At 44.5% G+C, this 21,091-nt stretch overlaps 1 protein-coding gene across 1 annotated transcript in view; it reads left to right on the top strand.

The window, feature by feature from the left end:
- Positions 1–21,091, top strand: part of LOC124552333 (synaptic vesicle glycoprotein 2A-like) — a 104,465-nt gene that overhangs the window by 21,545 nt on the left and 61,829 nt on the right. Inside the window, exons 2-4 of the mRNA XM_047126604.1 lie at positions 1,529–1,690; positions 5,854–6,016; positions 20,311–20,432. Coding sequence (XP_046982560.1) covers positions 1,529–1,690; positions 5,854–6,016; positions 20,311–20,432 — 447 coding nt within the window. The remainder of the gene's footprint in view (positions 1–1,528; positions 1,691–5,853; positions 6,017–20,310; positions 20,433–21,091) is intronic.

Genomic DNA, 21,091 nt, shown 5'->3' with positions numbered 1-21,091 from the left:
CCCTCCAGCACTACTTCAAGCATTAGTCGAGTCCATGCCACGTTGTATTGCGGCACTTCTGCGGTATACGATATTAGGCAGGTGTACCAGTTTCTTTGGCTCTTCAGTGTACGAGGTTTGTCCGGAAAATACGTATAAAAGTTGAATAATGTCTTTATGGTACAAGTTGCAGTCACCGCCAGGTGGGACTACTGCTGTAATCAATCCCATCAACGCTCAGTTAGAGCCAGAGCACTCTGCGTGAAGGTGGGAGTGTGCGGCAGCTTGTTGGCAGTTACCCTTTTTCAACTGCCGTCGGCATGGAGCTCTCTCTGATTGAGGAACAGCGCGTCAACATCAAGTTTCTTGCAAAGCTAGGCAAGAATGGCCGTGAGATTTTTGAGTGTTTGAAACAGGTTCACGGAGAGAATTCTCTGAAGGAACCAACTGTGAACAGATGGTTAAAAAGGATCCGGGATGGCGGAGAAGAAGTGAACGATGACCCTCGCCCAGGACGCCCGTCGACATCGAGTTCCGATGCAAATGTTGAACGAATTGGGGCTTGTGTTCTTAGAGACCGTAGATTGACAGTCAGTATGATTGCTGACGAGCTGTCAATCCCCAAAACAATCGTTCACGTAATCCTGACACACAAACTTGACATGAAGAAATTGTGTACGAAAATCGTCCCGAAGCTCTTGACGCCAGAACAGAAAGCAAAGAGGGTTGAGTGCTGTGAGGATTGGTTGGAAGCAGAGGAACGAGGGGAGTTTCTCAACCGAGTCATCACTGGAGACGTCCTGGTTTTACGAATTCGATGTGGACCTCAAATCTCAAAGCAAGGAATGGAAACTAGCAGGAGAACCGAGAACAAAAAAGTCGCGGAAATGATGGTCCAATGTGAAGACAATGTTGATTGTTTTCTTTGATTCTAGGGGCATTGTTCACAAGGAATTTGTCCCTCCCGGCCAGAGAATGAACGGAAATTTTTACGTTGAAGTTCTGACACGTCTCAGAACTCGTGTGGCCCGAGTTCGACCGGAGCTGGCAAAAGGGGGCAGGTGGATCCTTCATCACGACAATGTGCCCGCTCACACATCGCTCGTTGTGCGCGAGTTTTGGCCCGAAGCTCAATCACCGTGACAGACCACCCGTCTTATTCACCCGATTTAGCCCCGTGTGACTTCATGTTCCCGAAATGCAAAATAGTGCTTCGGGGGTGGCACTTGGGAGATGTGGAAGCCATCAAGGCGGAAACGACACGGCAGCTGAACAACATCACAACTCAAGACTTTCAGCAATGTTATCAACAGTGGAAACGGAGTTGGCAGAAGTGTATCGCGTCTCAGGGCGAGTACTTTGAAGGAGACCATATTGTAATACCTGAATAATTGTAAAATAAAGTTATTATTCAACTTTTATACGTATTTTCCGGACAAATGTCGTACTTCGCATCTTATTAAATGTTCGCGGTACTTTTCCGAAATGCACTGATAACGCTATGACGCACTGCCTACATTCTTAATACTAATGCTGGTGTGTGTTGCAGGGCAGGGTCGCTTCCACCTGACTGCCCTCACCGTGTGTGGTTTCTGCCTCATGACGCTCATCTTCGAGTCGCTGGCGGCTGCCTACGTCACGCCGGCGGCCCAGTGCGACTTCGACATGTCCTCCTTCGAGAAGGGCTTCCTGAGCGGCACTATCTACATAGGTCAGTAAACCCTTTTGCTGCTGCTTGTGACGTCGATGAGGGTGTTCAAAATATTGTAGATCAGGTGCTCCATCGCTGTGCAAAAGACAAATGTCTGTGCGCTTCACGAAAAGTGGGAGAGTTCATTCGTTTGTTCGGAAGAGGAGGCCGCTAACAAAGGAACTTACAGATCGCACCCCCATCAGATTTAGTTATAAGTTGGCACAGTGGATAGGCCTTGAAAAACTGAACACAGATCAATCGAGAAAACAGGAAGAAGTTGTGTGGAACTACGAAAAAAATAAGCAAAATATACAAACTGAGTAGTCGATACGCAAGATAGGCAACATCAAGGACATGTTGAGCTCATGAGCGCTGAGGTCCCATGGTTCAGCCGGCGCGGTAGCTCAGCGTGTTCGGTCAGCGTGCTCTCTGTAATAAAAAAAACTGAGTCAAGGCATCAACGGTCAACTTGGACGGATGTCTTGTGACGTCAGCCCAGACCAAACGCAACGAACTACATCGAACAAAAAAAAGGGTTAGCGCGAACAGCGGAGGAGCGAGGGGTCCTTGGTTCAAGTCTTCCCTCGACTGAAAGAATTAATTTTTTATTTTTCGTTTGTGTGCTAACTATTATGTTTTCATCACTTTTTTGGGAGTGATTATCACATCCACAAGATAACCTAAATCGGGCAAGGTAGAAGAATCTTTTTACCCATTCGCCAAGTGTACAAGTTAGGTGAGTCGACAACATATTCCTGTCATGTGACGCACATGCCGTCACCAGTGTCGTATAGAATATATCAGACGTGTTTTCCTGGGGAGGAATCGATTGACCTATGACCTTGCAATCAAATGGTTTCGGTTCCCACTGGAGAGGCACGTCCTTTCGTCTACTAATCGCACGGTTTTGCGGTGCGGTCGCAAAACACGTACACTAAACTTATTACAGTGAATAGTGACGTCAATGAACTAACGGACAGATCATAACTTTGCGAAAATAAAAGATAGTAAACTTTTCACTCGAGGGAAGACTTGAACCAAGGACCTCTCGTTCCGCAGCTGCTCACGCTAACCACGGGACCACGGCGCTCGTGAGCTCACACCATCCTTGATGTTGCCTATCTTTCCATGGACTATCAGTTTCTATATTTTCCTTATTTTTTTGGTAGTTCTACACAACTTCTTCCTGTTTTCTCAATTGATCTGTGTTCAGTTTTTCAAGACCTATCCACTGTGCCAACTTACAACTAAATCTGAGAGGGGTACGATGGGGATGTTCCCTTGTAAGTGTTTTCCACCTTTCGGCCGGTAAGCGATGCCAGAATCGAGGAGCGCGCTCTGCAATATTTTTCAGTCGATTTTACAGAAACTATTCTGTAAAAACATTTAATTTTTGCTTTACTTACAGCTTTATATGTCAGGTTTATGATTATGCCTCCTTCATTTCGTTAATGGTCGTAGCTATTATGATATTTATGCGAAAGTAAGAGAGTACTCGAAAATCGGAAAAGCGCGCAATGAAAATTAGAGGTGGCTATGACTTTACATGTGTTGCGTATTATATAATATGTTGTTGCGTATGTAATTGAGCAAACACATTAAATTTTTCTTTAGAATTGAGTAGAGATATCTGTCTCTACCAGTCTCGAGAAAAATTGATCTGATGTAGCACACTCGTTTGCGATCGCGCCGCGCCAGCGATAAAGCCAGAGTGAAATATCCACAACATTCCTCATATTTCATAAACAGTTTCAGATATTGAAATGAGATTTTGGCAAATGACAGCATGCAAAGAGGAGAGTATTTCACCACATCGTTATTACACTACTGGCCATTAAAATTGCTACACCACGAGGATGACGTGCTACAGACGCGAAATTTAACCGACAGCAAGAAGATGCTGTGATACGCAAATGATTAGCTTTTCAGAGCATTCACACAAGGTTGGCGCCGGTGGCGACACCTACAACGTGCTGACATGAGGAACGTTTCCAACCGATTTCTCATGCACAAACAGCAGTTGACCGGTGTTTCCCGGTGAAACGTTGTTGTGATGCCTCGTGTAAGGAGGAGAAATGCGTACCATCACGTTTCCGACTTTGATAAAGGTCGGATTGTAGCCTATCGCGATTGCGGTTTATCGTATCGCGACATTGCTGCTCGCGTTGGTCGAGATCCAATGACTGTTAGCAGAATATGGAATCGGTGGGTTGAGGAGGGTAATACGGAACTTCATGGGATCTGCGCCACACTAAAACCCTATCATCAGTTCTTACGAACCGATATGGGAACTCATCAGACCAGGCCATGGTTTTCCAGTCACCTACAGTCTCATGCTTCTAGCTCCAATGACCATTCTGCGCCCAACGTCTGCTAATTCTTGGCGTGTGGCCATACTCACGTCGGAAACCTTTCCACGTGAATCACCTGAGTACAAATGACAGCTTGGCCAACGCACTGCCATTTTACCCTTGTGTTCACGATACTACCGCCATCTGTATGCGTGCATGACTGCATGACTTTTGTCACCACAGGGTACATCTTCATCTACATCTATACCCACACCTATATCTACACCAAAATCTAAATCTGTATCTACACCTATATAGCTACACTACTGGCCATTAAAATTGCTACACCAAGAAGAAATGCAGATGATAAACGGGTATTCATTGGACAGATATATTATACTAGAACTGACATGTGATTACATTTTCACGCAGTTTTGCTGCATAGATCCTGAGAAATCAGTACCCAGAACAACAAACTCTAGCCGTAATAATGGCCTTGATACGCCCGGGCATTGAGTCAAACAGAGCTTGGATGGCGTGTACTGGTACAGCTGCCCATGCAGCTTCAACACGATACCACAGTTCATCAAGAGTAGTGACTGGCGTATTGTGACGAGCCAGTTGCTCGGCCACCATTGACCAGACGTTTTCAATTGGTGAGAGATCTGGAGAATGTGCTGGCCAGGGCAGCAGTCGAACATTTTCTATATCCAGAAAGGCCCGTACACGATCCGCAACATGCAGTCGTGCATTATCCTGCTGAAATGTAGGGTTTCGCAGGGATCGAATGAAGGGTAGAGCCACGGGTCGTAACATATCTGAAATGTAACGTCCACTGTTCAAAGTGCCGTCAGTGCGAACAAGAGGTGATCGAGACGTGTAACCATACCATCACGCCAGGTGATACGCCACTATTGCGATGACAAATACACGCTTCCAATGTGCATTCACCACGATGTCTCCAAACACGGATCCCACCATCATGATGCTGTAAACAGAACCTGGATTCATCCGAAAAAATGACGTTTTGCCATTCGTGCACCCAGGTTCGTCGTTAAGTACACTATCGCAGGCGCTCCTGTCTGTGATGTGGCGTCAAGGGTAATCCCAGCCATGGTCTCCGAGCTGATAGTCCATGCTGCTGCAAACGTCGTCGAACAGTTCGTGCAGATGGCTGTTGTCTTGCAAACGTCCCCATCTGTTGACTCAGGGATCGAGACGTGGCTGCCCGATCCGTTACAGCCATGCGGATAAGATGCCTCTCATCTCCACTGTTAGTGATACGAGGCCGTTGGGATCCAGCAGGGCGTTCCGTATTACACTCCTGAACCCACCGATTCCGTATTCTGCTAACAGTCATTGGATCTCGACCAACGCGAGCAGCAATGTCGCGCTCCAATAAACCGCAATCGCGATAGGCAATAATCCGACCTTTATCAAAGTCGGAAACGTGATGGTACACATTTCTCCTCCTTACACGAGGCGTCACAACAACGTTTCGCCAGGCAACGCCGGTCAACTGCTGTTTGTGTATGAGGAATCGGTTGGAAACTTTCTTCATGTCAGCACGTTGTAGGTGTCGCCACCGGCGCCAGCCTTGTGTGAATGCTCTGAAAAGCTGATCATTTGCATATCACAGCATCTTCTTCCTGTCGGTTAAATTTTCCGTCTGTAGCACGTCATCTTCGTGGCGTAGCAATTTTAATGGCCAGTAGTGGGAGAGGGCGTCTCCTGTTGCTGTCCACTGATCCACATTTGGAGTGCAACGAGAGTGATTGTCTAGGCGGAGGTCCCGATGTACATGTAGGTGTTATGTGTACTTGCAGATGTACGTAGTTGTAGATGTTGGTGGGTGTAGTAACAAGCTGACGCGTGTTACGGCTGCGGCAGGCATGATCGTGAGCTCCCACCTGTGGGGGTTCGTGGCGGACACGCGCGGCCGGCGGCTGGTGCTGTCTGTGACGCTGGCGGCCAACAGCGCGTGCTCCGTGGTCGCCGCCTTCATGCCCAGCCTGCCGCTGCTCATCTTCCTGCGCCTGCTCAACGGCATCTTGTGAGTGAGTGCTGGCGTTAGAGATGCGCGTGTAGCCTCCTTTTCAGCCTGTATGAAGCTGTGTAGCCGAAGAAGCAAGCTATGTGATTATACGTGTTACAAACCGGACACAATAGGAAGGACCAGGACCTTTTGCTTTTTTCTTTTATCACTCGTTTATTACAGCAGAGAAATACACATTTATTTTTTTAACCGAGCGAGGTGGCGCAGTGGTTAGACACTGGATTCGCATTCGGGAGGATGACGGTTCAATCCCGCATCCGGCCATCCTGATTCAGGTTTTCCGTGGTTTCCCTAAATCGCTCCAGGCGAATGCCGGGATGGTTCCTTTCAAAGGGCACGGCCGACTTCCTTCCCCGTCCTTCCCTAATCCGATGAGACCGATGACCTCACTGTCTGGTCTCCTTCCCCAAAACAACCAACCAACCAAATACACATTTTAAGACAAAATTTAACTTGGGTTGGGTTGGGTTGTTTGGGGGAAGAGACCAAACAGCGAGGTCATCGGTCTCATCGGATTAGGGAAGGATGGGGAAGGAAGTCGGCCGTGCCCTTTCAAAGGAACCGTCCCAGCACTGGCCTGGAGCGATTTAGGGAAATCACGGAAAACCTAAATCAGGATGGCCGGACACAGGATTCAACCGTCGTCCTCCCGAATGCGAGTCCAGTGTGCTACCGCTGCGCCACCTCGCTCGGTCAAAATTTAACTACATGAAATATTGCTTCCAGTAAAAGGTTAACATAAGCAGTGACAAAACTTAGTTCTCTTAAGGATTTCTGCTGGCAACAAATTTTAAGGAGGCAATATAAGGTTTATATCAATTTAGCTCAAACACGTAGCTAGTGATTGAATCACGACACAGACACTTTAACAATTTCGGCAACAAATAAAGAGCGTGAATTTGTATTCGCAGTAACGAACTAATCAACAGCCTTGCCATTGAATAAGTAGTAGGCCATTTGGAACGAATTAGCAACACACAGCAACTAGGGGAGTTAATACCAACACACTTTAAATGTCTTGCTCCCCATTAAATAAACAATTTACAGTAACTAAATGAATAGCAAATGAAACACATTACGCTCCACTCAAACTCTTCAGTGGAAGCCAAGCCAAAATGAATATTCCATTAACTGACTAGCACTGAAGTCACTTTAAAGTTCATCTCTGTGTTCCCAGACACACAGGCGGCAAACTTATACAAGACAAGATTTTGAAGGGAGCACATCAGTAAAACCGTTAGTGGAGCTAATTCGTCCTTCAGAAAATTAAGGGGCACAAGGTGGTATACAATGAGGTTGCCTTAGTGCTATACTGCGCTCCAAAATATTAATTCAAATGGCCAATTCAAAATTGTTGTTGTTGTCGTTGTGGTCTTCAGTCCTGAGACTGGTTTGATGCAGCTCTCCATGCTACTCTATCCTGTGCAAGCTTCTTCATCTCCCAGTACGTACTGCAGCCTACATTCTTATGAATCTGCTAGGTGTATTCATCTCTCGGTCTCCCTCTACGATTTTTACCCTCCACACTGCCCTCCAATACTAAATTGGTGATCCCTCGATGTCTCAGAACATGTCCTACCAACCGAACCCTTCTTCTAGTCAAGTTATGCCACAAACTCCTCTTCACTACAATTCTCTTCAATACCTCCTCATTAGTTATGTGATCTACCCATCTAATCTTCTTCTGTACCACCACATTTCGAAAGCTTCTATTCTCTTTTTGTCTAAACTATTTATCGTCCATGTTTCACTTCCATACATGGCTACACTCCATACAAATACTTTCAGAAACGACTTCCTGACATTTAAATCTATACTCGATGTTAACAAATTTCTCTTCTTCAGAAACGCTTTCCTTGCCATTGCCAGTCTTCATTTTATATCCTCTCTACTTCGACCATCATCAGTTATTTTACTCCCTAAATAGCAAAACTCCTTTACTACTTTAAGTGTCTCATTTCCTAATCTAATTCCCTCAGCAACATCCGACTTAATTCGACTACATTCCATTATCCTCGTTTTGCTTTTGTTGATGTTCATCTTATATCCCCCTTTCAAGACAATGTCCATTCCGTTCAACTGCTCTTCCAAGTCCTTTGCTGTCTCTGACAGAATTACAATGTCATCGGCGAACCTTAAAGTTTTTATTTCTTCTCCATGGATTTTAATACCTACTCCGAATTTTTCTTTTGTTTTCTTTACTGCTTGCTCAATATACAGATTGAATAACATCAGGGAGAGACCACAACCCTGTCTCACTTCTTTCTCAACCCCTGATTCCCTTTCATGTCCCTCGACTCTTGTAACTACCATCTGGTTTCTGTACAAATTGTAAATAGCCTTTCGCTCTCTGTATTTTACCCCTGCCACGTTCAGAAGCCGGCCGTTGTGGCCGTGCGGTTAAAGGCGCTTCAGTCTGGAACCGCGTGACCGCTACGGTCGCAGGTTCGAATCCTGCCTCGGGCATGGATGTGTGTGCTGTCCTTAGGTTAGGTAGGTTTAAGTAGTTCTAAGTTCTGGGGGACTGATGACCACAGATGTTAAGTCCTATAGTGCTCAGAGCCATTTGAACCATTTGAACCACGTTCAGAATTTGAAAGAGAGTATTCCAATCAACATTGTCAAAAGCTTTCTCTAAGTCTACAAATGCTAGAAACGTAGGTTTGCCTTTCCTTAATCTTTCTTCTAAGATAAGTCATAGGGTCAATATTGCCTCAGGTATTCCAACATCTCTACAGAATCCAAACTGATCTTCCCCGAGGTCGGCTTCTATCAGTTTTTCCATTCGTCTGTAAAGAATTCGCGTTAGTATTTTGCAACTGTGACTTATTAAACTGATAGTTCGGTAATTTTCACATCTGTCAACACCTGCTTTCTTTGGGATTGGAATTATTGGCTCAAATGGCTCTGAGCACTATGGGACTCAACTGCTGAGGTCATTAGTCCCCTAGAACTTAGAACTAGTTAAACCTAACTAACCTAAGAACATCACAAACATCCATGCCCGAGGCAGGATTCGAACCTGCGACCGTAGCGGTCTTGCGGTTCCAGACTGCAGCGCCTTTAACCGCACGGCCACTTCGGCCGGCTTTGGAATTATTATATTCTTCTTGAAGTCTGAGGGTATTTTGCCTGTCTCATACATCTCGCTCACCAGATGGTAGAGTTTTGTCAGGACTGGCTCTCCCAAGGCTGTCAGTAGTTCTAATGGAATGTTGTCTACTCCGGGGGCCTTGTTTCGACTCAGATCTTTCAGTGCTCTGTCAAATTCTTCACGCAATATCATATCTCCCATTTCATCTTCATCTACATCCTCTTCCATTTCCATAATATTGTCCTCAAGTACATCACCCTTGTATAGACCCTCTCTAACTCCTTCCACCTTTCTGCTTTCCCTTCTTTGCTTAGAACTGGGTTTTCATCTGAGCTCTTGATATTCGTACAAGTGGCTCTCTTTTCTCCAAAGGTCTCTTTAATTTTTCTGTAGGCAGTATCTATCTTACCCCTAGTGATATATGCCTCTATATCCTTACATTTGTCCTCTAGCCATCCCTGCTTAGCCAGTTTGCATTTCCTGTCGCTCATTTTTGAGACGTTTGTATTCCTTTTTGCCTGCTTCATTTACTGCATTTTTATATTTTCTCCTTTCATCAATTAAATTCAATATTTCTTCTGTTACCCAAGGGTTTCTACTAGCCCTCGTCCTTGTACCTATTTGATGCTCCGCTGCCTTCACTATTTCATCCCTCAAAGCTACTCATTCTTCTTCTACTGTATTCCTTTCCCCCATTCCTGTCAATTGTTCCCTTATGCTCTCCCTGAAACCCTGTACAACATCTGGTTCTTTCAGTTTATCCAGGTCCCATCTCCTTAAATTCCCACCTTTTTGCAGTTTCTACAGTTCATAAGCAATAGATTGTGGTCAGAGTCCACATCTGCCCCTGTAAATGTCTTACAATTTAAAACCTGGTTCCTAAATCTCTGTCTTACCATTATATAATTCAAAATTAAGTACACATAAACCAGCATTAATTAACGAGGAGTGACACCAGATCGCTCGAAGGGATGACAACACTTAATTGAAAAGACGAATGCAGTAACATCAAACACCTTCTCCGAGTTTTAACCAGGAGTCACTTCCCGCCATACAAGTATACTTTTAACCAAGTACAAGGAAGGAACCCCAAAGAGAAAATTCAAATAAAACCCCCAATAGGTTATAAAGGACAGGGAACCCCAACTATTTAAATTTAAAAGAATCAGCTCTCCCCAAAGGCAGTGTAAACGCTAAGGCCACACTTAAGAGGCCGCCAAAATTGGTTACAAAAGTCTTATACATTTGTTCCTTTTCTTTAAAAGAAACACAAGGCTGCTTAACTTCTGCTGACGTCCGGTATGGCTCGTGTAAGATACACCAGGCAGAAACCCAAGCTAGGCGGTCGCAAGGCACGGCGAGCAAAATCAGGAGAGCAGACAGGGAGGCAGCCAACACATATTCTCCATGCTGAACCGGCAGACCGCTTACAACCAACTCCACATATACGTGGTTGCTTCCCACCTCGTACCTCTCAGCATCTCAGCACATCGCCCGAGCAAACGTCAACTGCCACTCGCCCTGCGAATGCGGAAAACGACAAGGCAGGCAAAGATAAGAGACATCGAAGGATCGATAATGGACATCCAAGAGACTGACGCGCCAGTAACGTGTGCCACAGCTCAATACATCTACACACATCTGCAAAAATACCACATAAGATCTTAAAAGAACAACGTGGTTGCCACAAGTCCTGGAAATCAGGGAATATCAAACGTGTCCAGGAAATCAGGGTAATATCAGAGAAATTAAAAAAAAAAAAAAAAAAAAAAAAAGAAAAACACCGGAAAAATGTCGATTTTGTCTCAATACATGAAATGGTTTGTTTACTGAGATGTCATGCATCGTTGCTGGCTGGGCACCGCTTCCCGACTCCCTCATTCTTACTGCTTCTCCCCTTTCTGCCACTCTCCTCGGCTTGCAGTTTTTAAGTGCTGCCACCATTTCTTGCCGCTTGCCTAGCAGCTGCCGATAGCAGGCAGGGAGGCGTGAGGAGTGGTTTGTTTGGCTCTGATTCTCAAAGATTGTTGGCGCAGTTGTTGGAGACGTCAGCCAAGTGTGCGTGAGTTGTTTCTGAGTGTGTGCTCTCGTTTTCTGAGAAACGCTATGGCCCAAAATTTAGTTGTGAGAGTGTGGTTGTCTTTCCTACATGTCTGTCTGCGGCTCAACAATCATTTGTACGGTGAGTTGCTACCTATCCTCATTAGTATTGATTCTCAGAGTATTTGTGCATGTTACCTCTTGCATGGATCGACTACTGCGGTCTCATTTCAGCAACGTGGCGTATGTGACATGTGAATAGCTAGCCACACGAGTGGACTTCAACGACGAGCCAAAACCACAGGCCATTTCTGCCGATCTGAAGCCCATTGTTTACCACTAATGTTCAAGCCCTGCCAGTTGGATCTAGTCTCACTGATCTACCCACAGAACGGGTTTGTTTGTGTGTGTAGTAATGCGGCGGATTTTCGTGGTTTATCCGTGGACCTGGGAATGCAATGCTCCTCGGCAGGCCAGAGGCCACAGGCGATGGATTTCAGGAATTGTGACTGTCTCACTGCATGTACATTGTACATGTGGCATTTTACAGACATTGATTTATTCTAGTGCATTTTGGCACTTCTAAAGTAGTTAATACATTAAAAAGTATGGACAGTAAGAAGAAAATTGTGGCAGTTGCTGGCAGTTTGTACGCTAATACATGTATTTCTTAAAGGAAAAAAAACACATACCTGTAGAGTAATAGACATAACACAGTGGGAATCTACAGGCTGCAAATGGGGAAATTCGTTGAGATAAGCGACTTTGACAAAAGGCAGATTATTACCACGCAGAGGCTGTGAATGAGTGTCTCAAAAACTGAGAAACGGGCAGAGTGTTCGCATGCTAGTGTCATGAGCATCTATGGAAAGAAGTAAAAGGACAGTGAAACTACCACTAGGCATTAAATGACTGGACAACCACGACTCTTCACAGAACATGGGGTTCGGAGGCTTGTCTGCTCTGTAAAGTAGGACACATGGTAATCTGTGGCATCTCTACCAAAAGAGCACAATGCTGGTGCACACACAAGTGTTCCAGAGCACGCCATTCATCGTACATTGTTGAATGTGAAGCTTCTTTTAGGCATAAGACTAACACATTAAATTTTTAAAAAAATTGTGATTCAGCAAAATTTTAGGACATATTTAATCTGAAAACTATTTATGTTACATAGTAACTGAAATATGTGCAGTATTCAGAGAACTCAATCTCAAACACCTAAAATTTATGACAGTAATGCTACTAGAATGAAGATTTAAAGTGACATTGAAAAAAATATGTATTGCTGTACAGTCGTTATGAAATGAACACTCTCTTATTCGATACAATAGAGCACAATAAGGTGACGAAAGTCATGGTATAGCTATATGCACGTATACAGATGGTGGAAAATGTATAAGTACAGTGCATTGGCAGAGCTGTCATTTGAACACAGGTGATTCATGTGAAAAGGTGTCCAACATGATTATGGCCACATGATGCAAATTAACAGATGTTGAACATAGAATGGCAGTTGGAGCTAGACGCTTGGACATTCCAGTTCGGAAATCATTAGGGAGCTCATTACTCTGAGGTCCACAGTGTCAAGAGTGTACTGGGAATACCACATTCCAGGCATTACCTCTCACACAGTCAATGCAATAACTGATGACCTTCACTTATCAACTGAGAACAGCAATGTTTTCATAGAGATGTCGGTGCTAATGGAAAGCAACATTGCACGAAATACACTCCTGGAAATCGAAAAAAGAACACATTGACACCGGTGTGTCAGACCCAACATGCTTGCTCCGGACACTGCGAGAGGGCTGTACAAGCAATGATCACACGCACGGCACAGCGGACACACCAGGAACCGCGGTGTTGGCCGTCGAATGGCGCTAGCTGCGCAGCATTTGTGCACCGCCGCCGTCAGTGTCAGCCAGTTTGCCGTGGCATACGGAGCTCCATCGCAGTCTTTAACACTGGTAGCATGCCGCGACAGCGTGGACGTGAACCGTATGTGCAGTTGACGGACTTTGAGCGAGGGCGTATAGTGGGCATGCGGGAGGCCGGGTGGACGTACCGCCGAATTGCTCAACACGTGGGGCGTGAGGTCTCCACAGTACATCGATGTTGTCGCCAGTGGTCGGCGGAAGGTGCACGTGCCCGTCGACCTGGGACCGGACCGCAGCGACGCACGGATGCACGCCAAGACCGTAGGATCCTACGCAGTGCCGTAGGGGACCGCACCGCCACTTCCCAGCAAATTAGGGACACTGTTGCTCCTGGGGTATCGGCGAGGACCATTCGCAACCGTCTCCATGAAGCTGGGCTACGGTCCCGCACACCGTTAGGCCGTCTTCCGCTCACGCCCCAACATCGTGCAGCCCGCCTCCAGTGGTGTCGCGACAGGCGTGAATGGAGGGACGAATGGAGACGTGTCGTCTTCAGCGATGAGAGTCGCTTCTGCCTTGGTGCCAATGATGGTCGTATACGTGTTTGGCGCCGTGCAGATGAGCGCCACAATCAGGACTGCATACGACCGAGGCACACAGGGCCAACACCCGGCATCATGGTGTGGGGAGCGATCTCCTACACTGGCCGTACACCACTGGTGATCGTCGAGGGGACACTGAATAGTGCACGGTACATCCAAACCGTCATCGAACCCATCGTTCTACCATTCCTAGACCGGCAAGGGAACTTGCTGTTCCAACAGGACAATGCACGTCCGCATGTATCCCGTGCCACCCAACGTGCTCTAGAAGGTGTAAGTCAACTATCCTGGCCAGCAAGATCTCCGGATCTGTCCCCCATTGAGCATGTTTGGCACTGGATGAAGCGTCGTCTCACGCGGTCTGCACGTCCAGCACGAACGCTGGTCCAACTGAGGCGCCAGGTGGAAATGGCATGGCAAGCCGTTCCACAGGACTACAACCAGCATCTCTACGATCGTCTCCATGGGAGAATAGCAGCCTGCATTGCTGCGAAAGGTGGATATACACTGTACTAGTGCCGACATTGTGCATGCTCTGTTGCCTGTGTCTATGTGCCTGTGGTTCTGTCAGTGTGATCATGTGATGTATCTGACCGCAGGAATGTGTCAATAAAGTTTCCCCTTCCTGGGACAATGAATTCACGGTGTTCTTATTTCAATTTCCGGGAGTGTAACTGTAGAAAGAAATGTGGGATGCATGACGAACATACCCGTTACGACAGTGCAGCAAAATTTGGTTACGACAACAGATAGGTGATGAGAAGTGCCTTCGTTAACACCACGACATCGCCTGCAGCACCTCTCTTGAACTTGACCACATTGGTTGGACGCTACATGACGGGAAAATCGTGGCCTGGTCAGACGGGTCCCAATTTCAGTTGATGAGAGCTGATGGTAGGATTCGTTTGTAGCACAAAACCCACAAAGCCATGGACCCAAGTTGTCAATGAGGCACTGTGCAACTGGGTGGTGGCTCCATAACTGCGTGGGCTGTGTGTGTACATGGAGTGGATTGGATCATCTGATCCAACTGAACCAATCACTGACTGGAAATCATTTGCAGTCATTCGTGAACTTCACACAGTTGTTCGCGATGGGTTTGAAGAATGTTCCGGAAAATTTGAGTGATGATTTGGCCACCCAGATTGCCTGATATGGGATATAATCGTGAGTTCAGTTCATGCAGAAAATCCTGCAACACTTTCGCAATCTTGGACAGCTGTAGAGGCAGGTGCCTCAATATTTCTGCAGGGGACTTCCAGTGACTTGTGGAGTCCATGCCATGTCCAGTTGCAGCACTGTGCTGCGAAAAATGAGGTCTGGTGCAATATTAGGAGGTATCCCATGACTTTTGTCACCTTGTTGTACTAGTACGTTAGAGCATATTCTGAACACATTCTAGCCCAAAATTACTAAAAACAAAAATTAACTCTGTTTCTTAACCCTTTCACTGCGCATTTACTCTCAGCGGCTTGCGCCCTGTGCGCGTTATTTTCTCCCGGTGCGTATATATACGACTGTAGCAGTCTACCGTTATTATTGAGATAAAAATGAGACGCAAAATTCAGTATTGTTGGTGTAAATCGTTTCCTTTTTTTAAATCTTTGTTCAGAGAGTCTTATTTTGTTCAAAAATGGTACTTTATTAGGAGAAAAAAAATACAAAAATATTACATTAGTAATACTTCAAAGTGTGATATCTCTCGAAACAAAAATTCAAACATAAAGGCACATTACAGTTTACACAAATGTATCTTGTGTCACTTCGTTTATCATGTTTTGCACATAAAATACACCTCTGGGCGGCCTTTTTCTTTGAAGTTCCTGGGATTAGCGAGATGAAGTGGCGCTCGGTTAGGCGTAAGGCATTGTCACCATCAGCCGATCTCTTTCCACGACGTCCCTCTGTTTGCAGTTGGTGGTGAATCTCTAGGATCTCCTTGATAAGTTTCTGTTGAAAATCAGATACTGAAATATTTCGTCCCGTTTGAGTTTTATATAATGCATGCGCATTGAGCAGAGACAGATCCACCAAACAAAAAATACTTTTTTATACCATTTTACAGTTTTTCGTACACATTCTACTGAACTTAGCATCATGTCGCTCCTGTCGACGGCCCCCATATTTTCAGTGTAGCTTACGATGCAAGCTGGTTTTGTTTTTGGTTCATTCGTGGTTCTGTCAGTTTTGTCAGTCGCTGTAATTAAACTTACATGAAGAGTTGAAAGCATCCTCACTTCCCGCTTGTCCTGTCAGTTTAGAGCAAGAAGTTTATCTGTTGACATAAACTCGATCTCGCCTTTTCTAAGTTTTTTTGATAAAGCAGGCATGCCTTTGAGGTTTGTTCTCACAGTTCCACAGGCATTAATCACTCTGTCATGCAAATCAGAAAATAACGTTGGGCTAGCGTACCAATTGTCAATATATAATGTGTAACCTTTACCAAGGTAACGTTCAAGTACAGTGAGAACAATGCTTCCAGGTATTCCAACGTTTACACCAAAGTCAGTTTCCTTTTTTACGTCTGTTGCTGCACCCACATAAATAATAAAGTCAGGAATATAACCAGTTTCACATCACATAACACAGCAAATTTTACACAAAATCTGTGGCGTTTGGAAGGAATGTACTGCTTGAAGAAGACACGACCTTTGAAGAGAACTAAACTTTCGTCAATGCACAAATTTTAAAAAAAATAGAAGGCACTTGGAAATACTTTTCGTAAGTGATCCACAACTCGACGTAATTTCCAGATTTTGTCATCTCCAGGGTCCTTACTGGTTCAAATGGCTCTGAGAATTATGGGACTTAACATCTGAGGTCATCAGTCCCCTAGAACTTAGAACTACTTAAACCTAACTAACCTAAGGACATCACACACATCCATGCCCGAGGCAGGATTCGAACCTGCGACCGTAGCAGTAGCGCGGCTCCAGACTGAAGCGCCTAGAACCGCTCGGCCAAATCGGCCGGCGGTCCTTACTGTTATCAGCAAAATGTAACATTAGACGTAACAGAAGATATCTATCTCTCAGAATGATTTGCGCAAACATTGGAGTAGACAGTAACTGATCATTGGTCCAATAACTGTTTATTTCATTTTTTCTCACTTGAGCCATCAGAAAATTTACAGCAAGGAAACAGTAAACTTCGTCACTGTTTGTGTTTTTCCAACGTCGCAGTCTTGATTTTTCACTGGCATCATTGCAAAGGTGTTCATAATATAAATTACGTTGCTCAGCTATGTAGCTCACAATTTCTTGGCTAAAAAAAAACTTGGAATCAGTCGTAGACAGTACATAAATAATCTAAATTGACGATTTTGCAACCGGAACCACTGTTATCGAAATTAATCACTTTAGGGTCCAAATCAGAGTCTTTCCATTTAAAATCAACTGTTTGTGTCTCTTAGGATATTTTTCGGGTATACGCTCAGGCTCTTCTTCGGAATCGGAGAAAGAATCGACGATAACATCAAAATCTGGATTTGCATTTACTGGTTCAACGTTTGTTGATTCACAAATATTTTTTATATTTGTGGTGACAGATTTATCTGCCAGCTCGTCGTCGTCATTATTGGGCATGATGATGTCCTCGTCACTCTTTTTAGAATACTTAGCAGCTCATCGTCTGTAAACGGACGGTAACGTCGCGTCATTTTATTTGGTCACGCGGAAACGGCCGCACACATACTAGGTAATATAGTGATACGAATGAACTCAGCAGAAAGAGAATTCAGCATTCAATAGTCGTTCAGGTATTTCCTATTATTACAACAATTAAACTGCATACTTGCGCAACAGTTACCTCCGACTCGCTGGCCGATTGTCGGCGTTATACGTAACTATACGACTGTAGCAGGGAATCGCTGTAAGTATTGTTTATAGAAAATAGTATATATACGTCTGTAGCACTGAAACGATTAGCTTATATTTACGTCTGGAGCAGTGAAATGGTTAAAGACCTGCTGACACTGTAATAGGCCGCTTTCTTCATGTTGATGGTGCCACCTGCTGATAATGTCCAGAAGAAAAACAAGCGATGCACAGGCAGCACAAGTCAAGGTTGTGGTTTTACTGTTTCATATGTTCCACATAACGTCCTTCCACTAGAGTGCATAGAACAGGACATTCATAAAACCTTGTGAATCTATCAGAAACGTTCTTGTTCCTTAAGTTCAGTTTGACCGTCACAGTGACGCAAAGGTCGGTTACATCATCAAAGCGTTGACCCTTCGTATGAATTTCTGCGCTTTTTCGTGTTCTCTCAGGTTTGTATTGATGACACCTAGTGACATCACGTCTGATGATTTTTGCAGAAAGTAATTGTTGGCATTTTGCTTTTCAGTCAAGTGGTAGTAGTCTTCCATACATTGTTGATTTTGTTCGGGACTAAAGATATGCAGGACGAATTTCGTACACTCTTATCTCTGCTTCAAAACATTCTGTAGAATGTCTTGAACACTAGGTTTAGAGATCTTCAGTTCACTGTTCATCTTCAGTTTGTGATGCAACAATGTTGCGACACTATAGGCACATGTCCACAGATTCACAGTGCCTACTCACAACTGGCTGTCCGAATGCACACCTGTTGTTTAGAGTCGTTGGTTCAAACTACCACCGTAGCTACTGCACTGATGTCGCTTATATACCAGGAATAAAATCAGCCTTGGAACTTTATGGATGGTCTGTATATGCTACAATCATTCACTGCAAGTTTGGTTTATTCACTGAGCTACCAAAAATAAATAAATAAAAGTTCGATGTGTCATACATGCTGTGTGAGGAATGAGGAGAATATACACTGCAAACAGCAAGGGTTACAGTAAACTTCCCTGGGGTACTGAAGATATTTCTACGGGGTGTTCAAAAAGTCTCACCGCAGTGCTGTATGATTTTTAGACGCACATGCCGTATGCCACAGTGAATATACCAAAATGAAACTCAGTGAAATACAAGTTATTAATTTATTGAATATTCATTTTTACTTACAAATTTTAACATTAAACGTTGAAAGTGTCCCCCCTGTTGTTGAATACACGTCTAATCATGTTTCCAAACACAAGCTGTAACATATCTTCCGTAACAGAAGCAGTGAAAGTGGATATTGCAGTTTTCAATTCATCGGTGGATTTTGGACGGTTTTTATAGACAGCTGCTTTCGCTGCACCCCAGAAGAAAACGTCAGGTGGTGTTAGGTCAGACTATCGTGGAGGCCAAAGGCCCTGTGAAACTACGCGATCACGAAAAACATCAGCAAACAGTGACATTGAAATGTGAGCTTTATGCTCATCTTGTTGAAAATAACCGTTCAGTATTTCACTTAACACAAGTTCTCCTGTAAATGGGTACAGAATATCACTGCAGTATCGTTGTGCGTTTATTGTTTCATTGAAAAATATAGGACCCACAATCCGACATCTAGAAATTGCAATCCAAACTCCTATTTTCACAGAATGAAGTGGTTCCTCATGAATGCACAATGGATTTGCAGTACTCCACATAAGAGAATTTTGAGAGTTTGTCATCAGCGAAAAACGTTTCATTAAGAATATCCCTTCAATTTTGTTGAACGAAATTTTTGAACCATTGACAATAATGCAGCCTCTTACCATGATCAGTATTTTTCAGTTCTTGCACGACTGTCACTTTGTATGGGAAAAGTTCTAATTTTTTCCTTACAGCCGGCCGAAGTGGCCGCGCGGTTCTGGCGCTGCAGTCAGGAACCGCGAGACCGCTACGGTCGCAGGTTCGAATCCTGCCTCGGGCATGGATGTGTGTGATGTCCTTAGGTTAGTTAGGTTTAACTAGTTCTAGGTTCTAGGGGACTAATGACCTCAACAGTTGAGTCCCATAGTGCTCAGCGCCATTTGAACCATTTTTTTCCTTACAGCTGTGTGGGCTGTTCTGACATTAACATCGATTTCCTGGGCGAGTTTTCTTACTGACTTTTTTCCAACTCATGGACATTTTATCAGAAATATCGAGTAGTTTATCCTCGGACAAAATGCTAGGATGACCGCTTCTCGGTGCATCTGTCACTGAACCCGTACTTCGAAATTTGTTAATCAAATCTCGCACAGTATCACGATGTGGGAGTGTTGTCTCCGGGAAAACTGAATTAAATGTTTGACAAACCAAAACTGTGTGTTTACCGCCAGCTTTGAACACTTGTTTTACTAAAAACACACATTCTTCAATGGTTTGCATTTTAACAGTGACAGGAACGAAACAAACGAACAAAGGAACTAAACTTAAATGTTCACGTCAACACGTAATGACACACACCAACAATACTACTGACTCTGGATGAGATAAACGATACAGTGGAATGTTGGGGGAGTCCACTTGAAGGGAAGTAACCCAGGCAGGTGAACAATCATACGGCATGCGCGGCTAACAATCATACAGCACTGCGGAGAAACGTTTTGAACACCCTGTACTTCAGCTGATGACTCTCCATCCACAATAACAGCTCATGTCCTCCTTTCCAGGAAATCCTCCAGTCAAAAAGTTGTTTGATCCTACTTTCAATATTGAATTTTAATGTGGCACCGATACGAATGGTTTTTGCTACTCAAGAAATATTTCATCTACCTGACTGCCATTATGCATCGCTTTCAGGTTATTGTGCGGGAGAAGTGCTAGTTTGGTCTTTTGTTTTCTCACTATACAGCATCTGCGGGCCCTCTGCTGTGACATACGCCTACCTGGGGGAGTTCCACGGTGAGAAGACGCGCACTCAGAGCATGGTCTACGTCTGCGTCTTCATCGCCATTGCCAGCGTCGCACAGCCGGGTAAGTCGAGTTCCAGTCCGGGCGACCAGTTCCACCACGCTAGGTGTGCTACTGCCACAACAGGAATCTACACAAATGATAAGAACTACTGTGGCCCAATCATCTTTTCCATGTTGTAGCTCTTCTTTTCCATGTTTCCTAGGAAAAGTACAGAGAGATAAATTCTGCTGTATTTAAGACACCATTTGACTTTTTTTTATCCACATGTTTCAGCCCTTTCTCATGTATCTTCAATGTGTTTGATTTATTGTTCTTCCTGAAAATTATCGTCTTTTTATGGTTTCTGTTATACCACTAGAGTTGTTTGGACCTCTTTCTGTGTATTCATACAAAGTGTTTAAAAACGTGTCACATATTCACACAGGAGATAGTATTGGTAAAACCTAACAGAGAACAACCTATAGTGATCTGTCAAGAAACGAATAGCAGTTGAGATATGTGATGAGTCATATGTGGTATTCAGCAGTGTGGACTGGATTCGCAAGCATGGTGCACTACACATGTTCGCAGATACAAATCCTTGAACAGTCACGGAGGTGAGGCATCGGAATCAGTACTAATGTATGGGCAGGAATTGTTGGGTCACACTCCTAGGGCCATACACATTACTAAACAATTAACATGTCCTATGTCGCGATGTTCTTGAGGACAATATTATG

Source organism: Schistocerca americana, chromosome 10 (assembly GCF_021461395.2).
Source record: "Schistocerca americana isolate TAMUIC-IGC-003095 chromosome 10, iqSchAmer2.1, whole genome shotgun sequence".
In the NCBI taxonomy this organism is placed as follows: domain Eukaryota; kingdom Metazoa; phylum Arthropoda; class Insecta; order Orthoptera; family Acrididae; genus Schistocerca; species Schistocerca americana.
The sequence above is the reverse complement of the archived record's forward strand: the minus strand, read 5'-3'. Positions and strand labels throughout refer to the sequence as shown.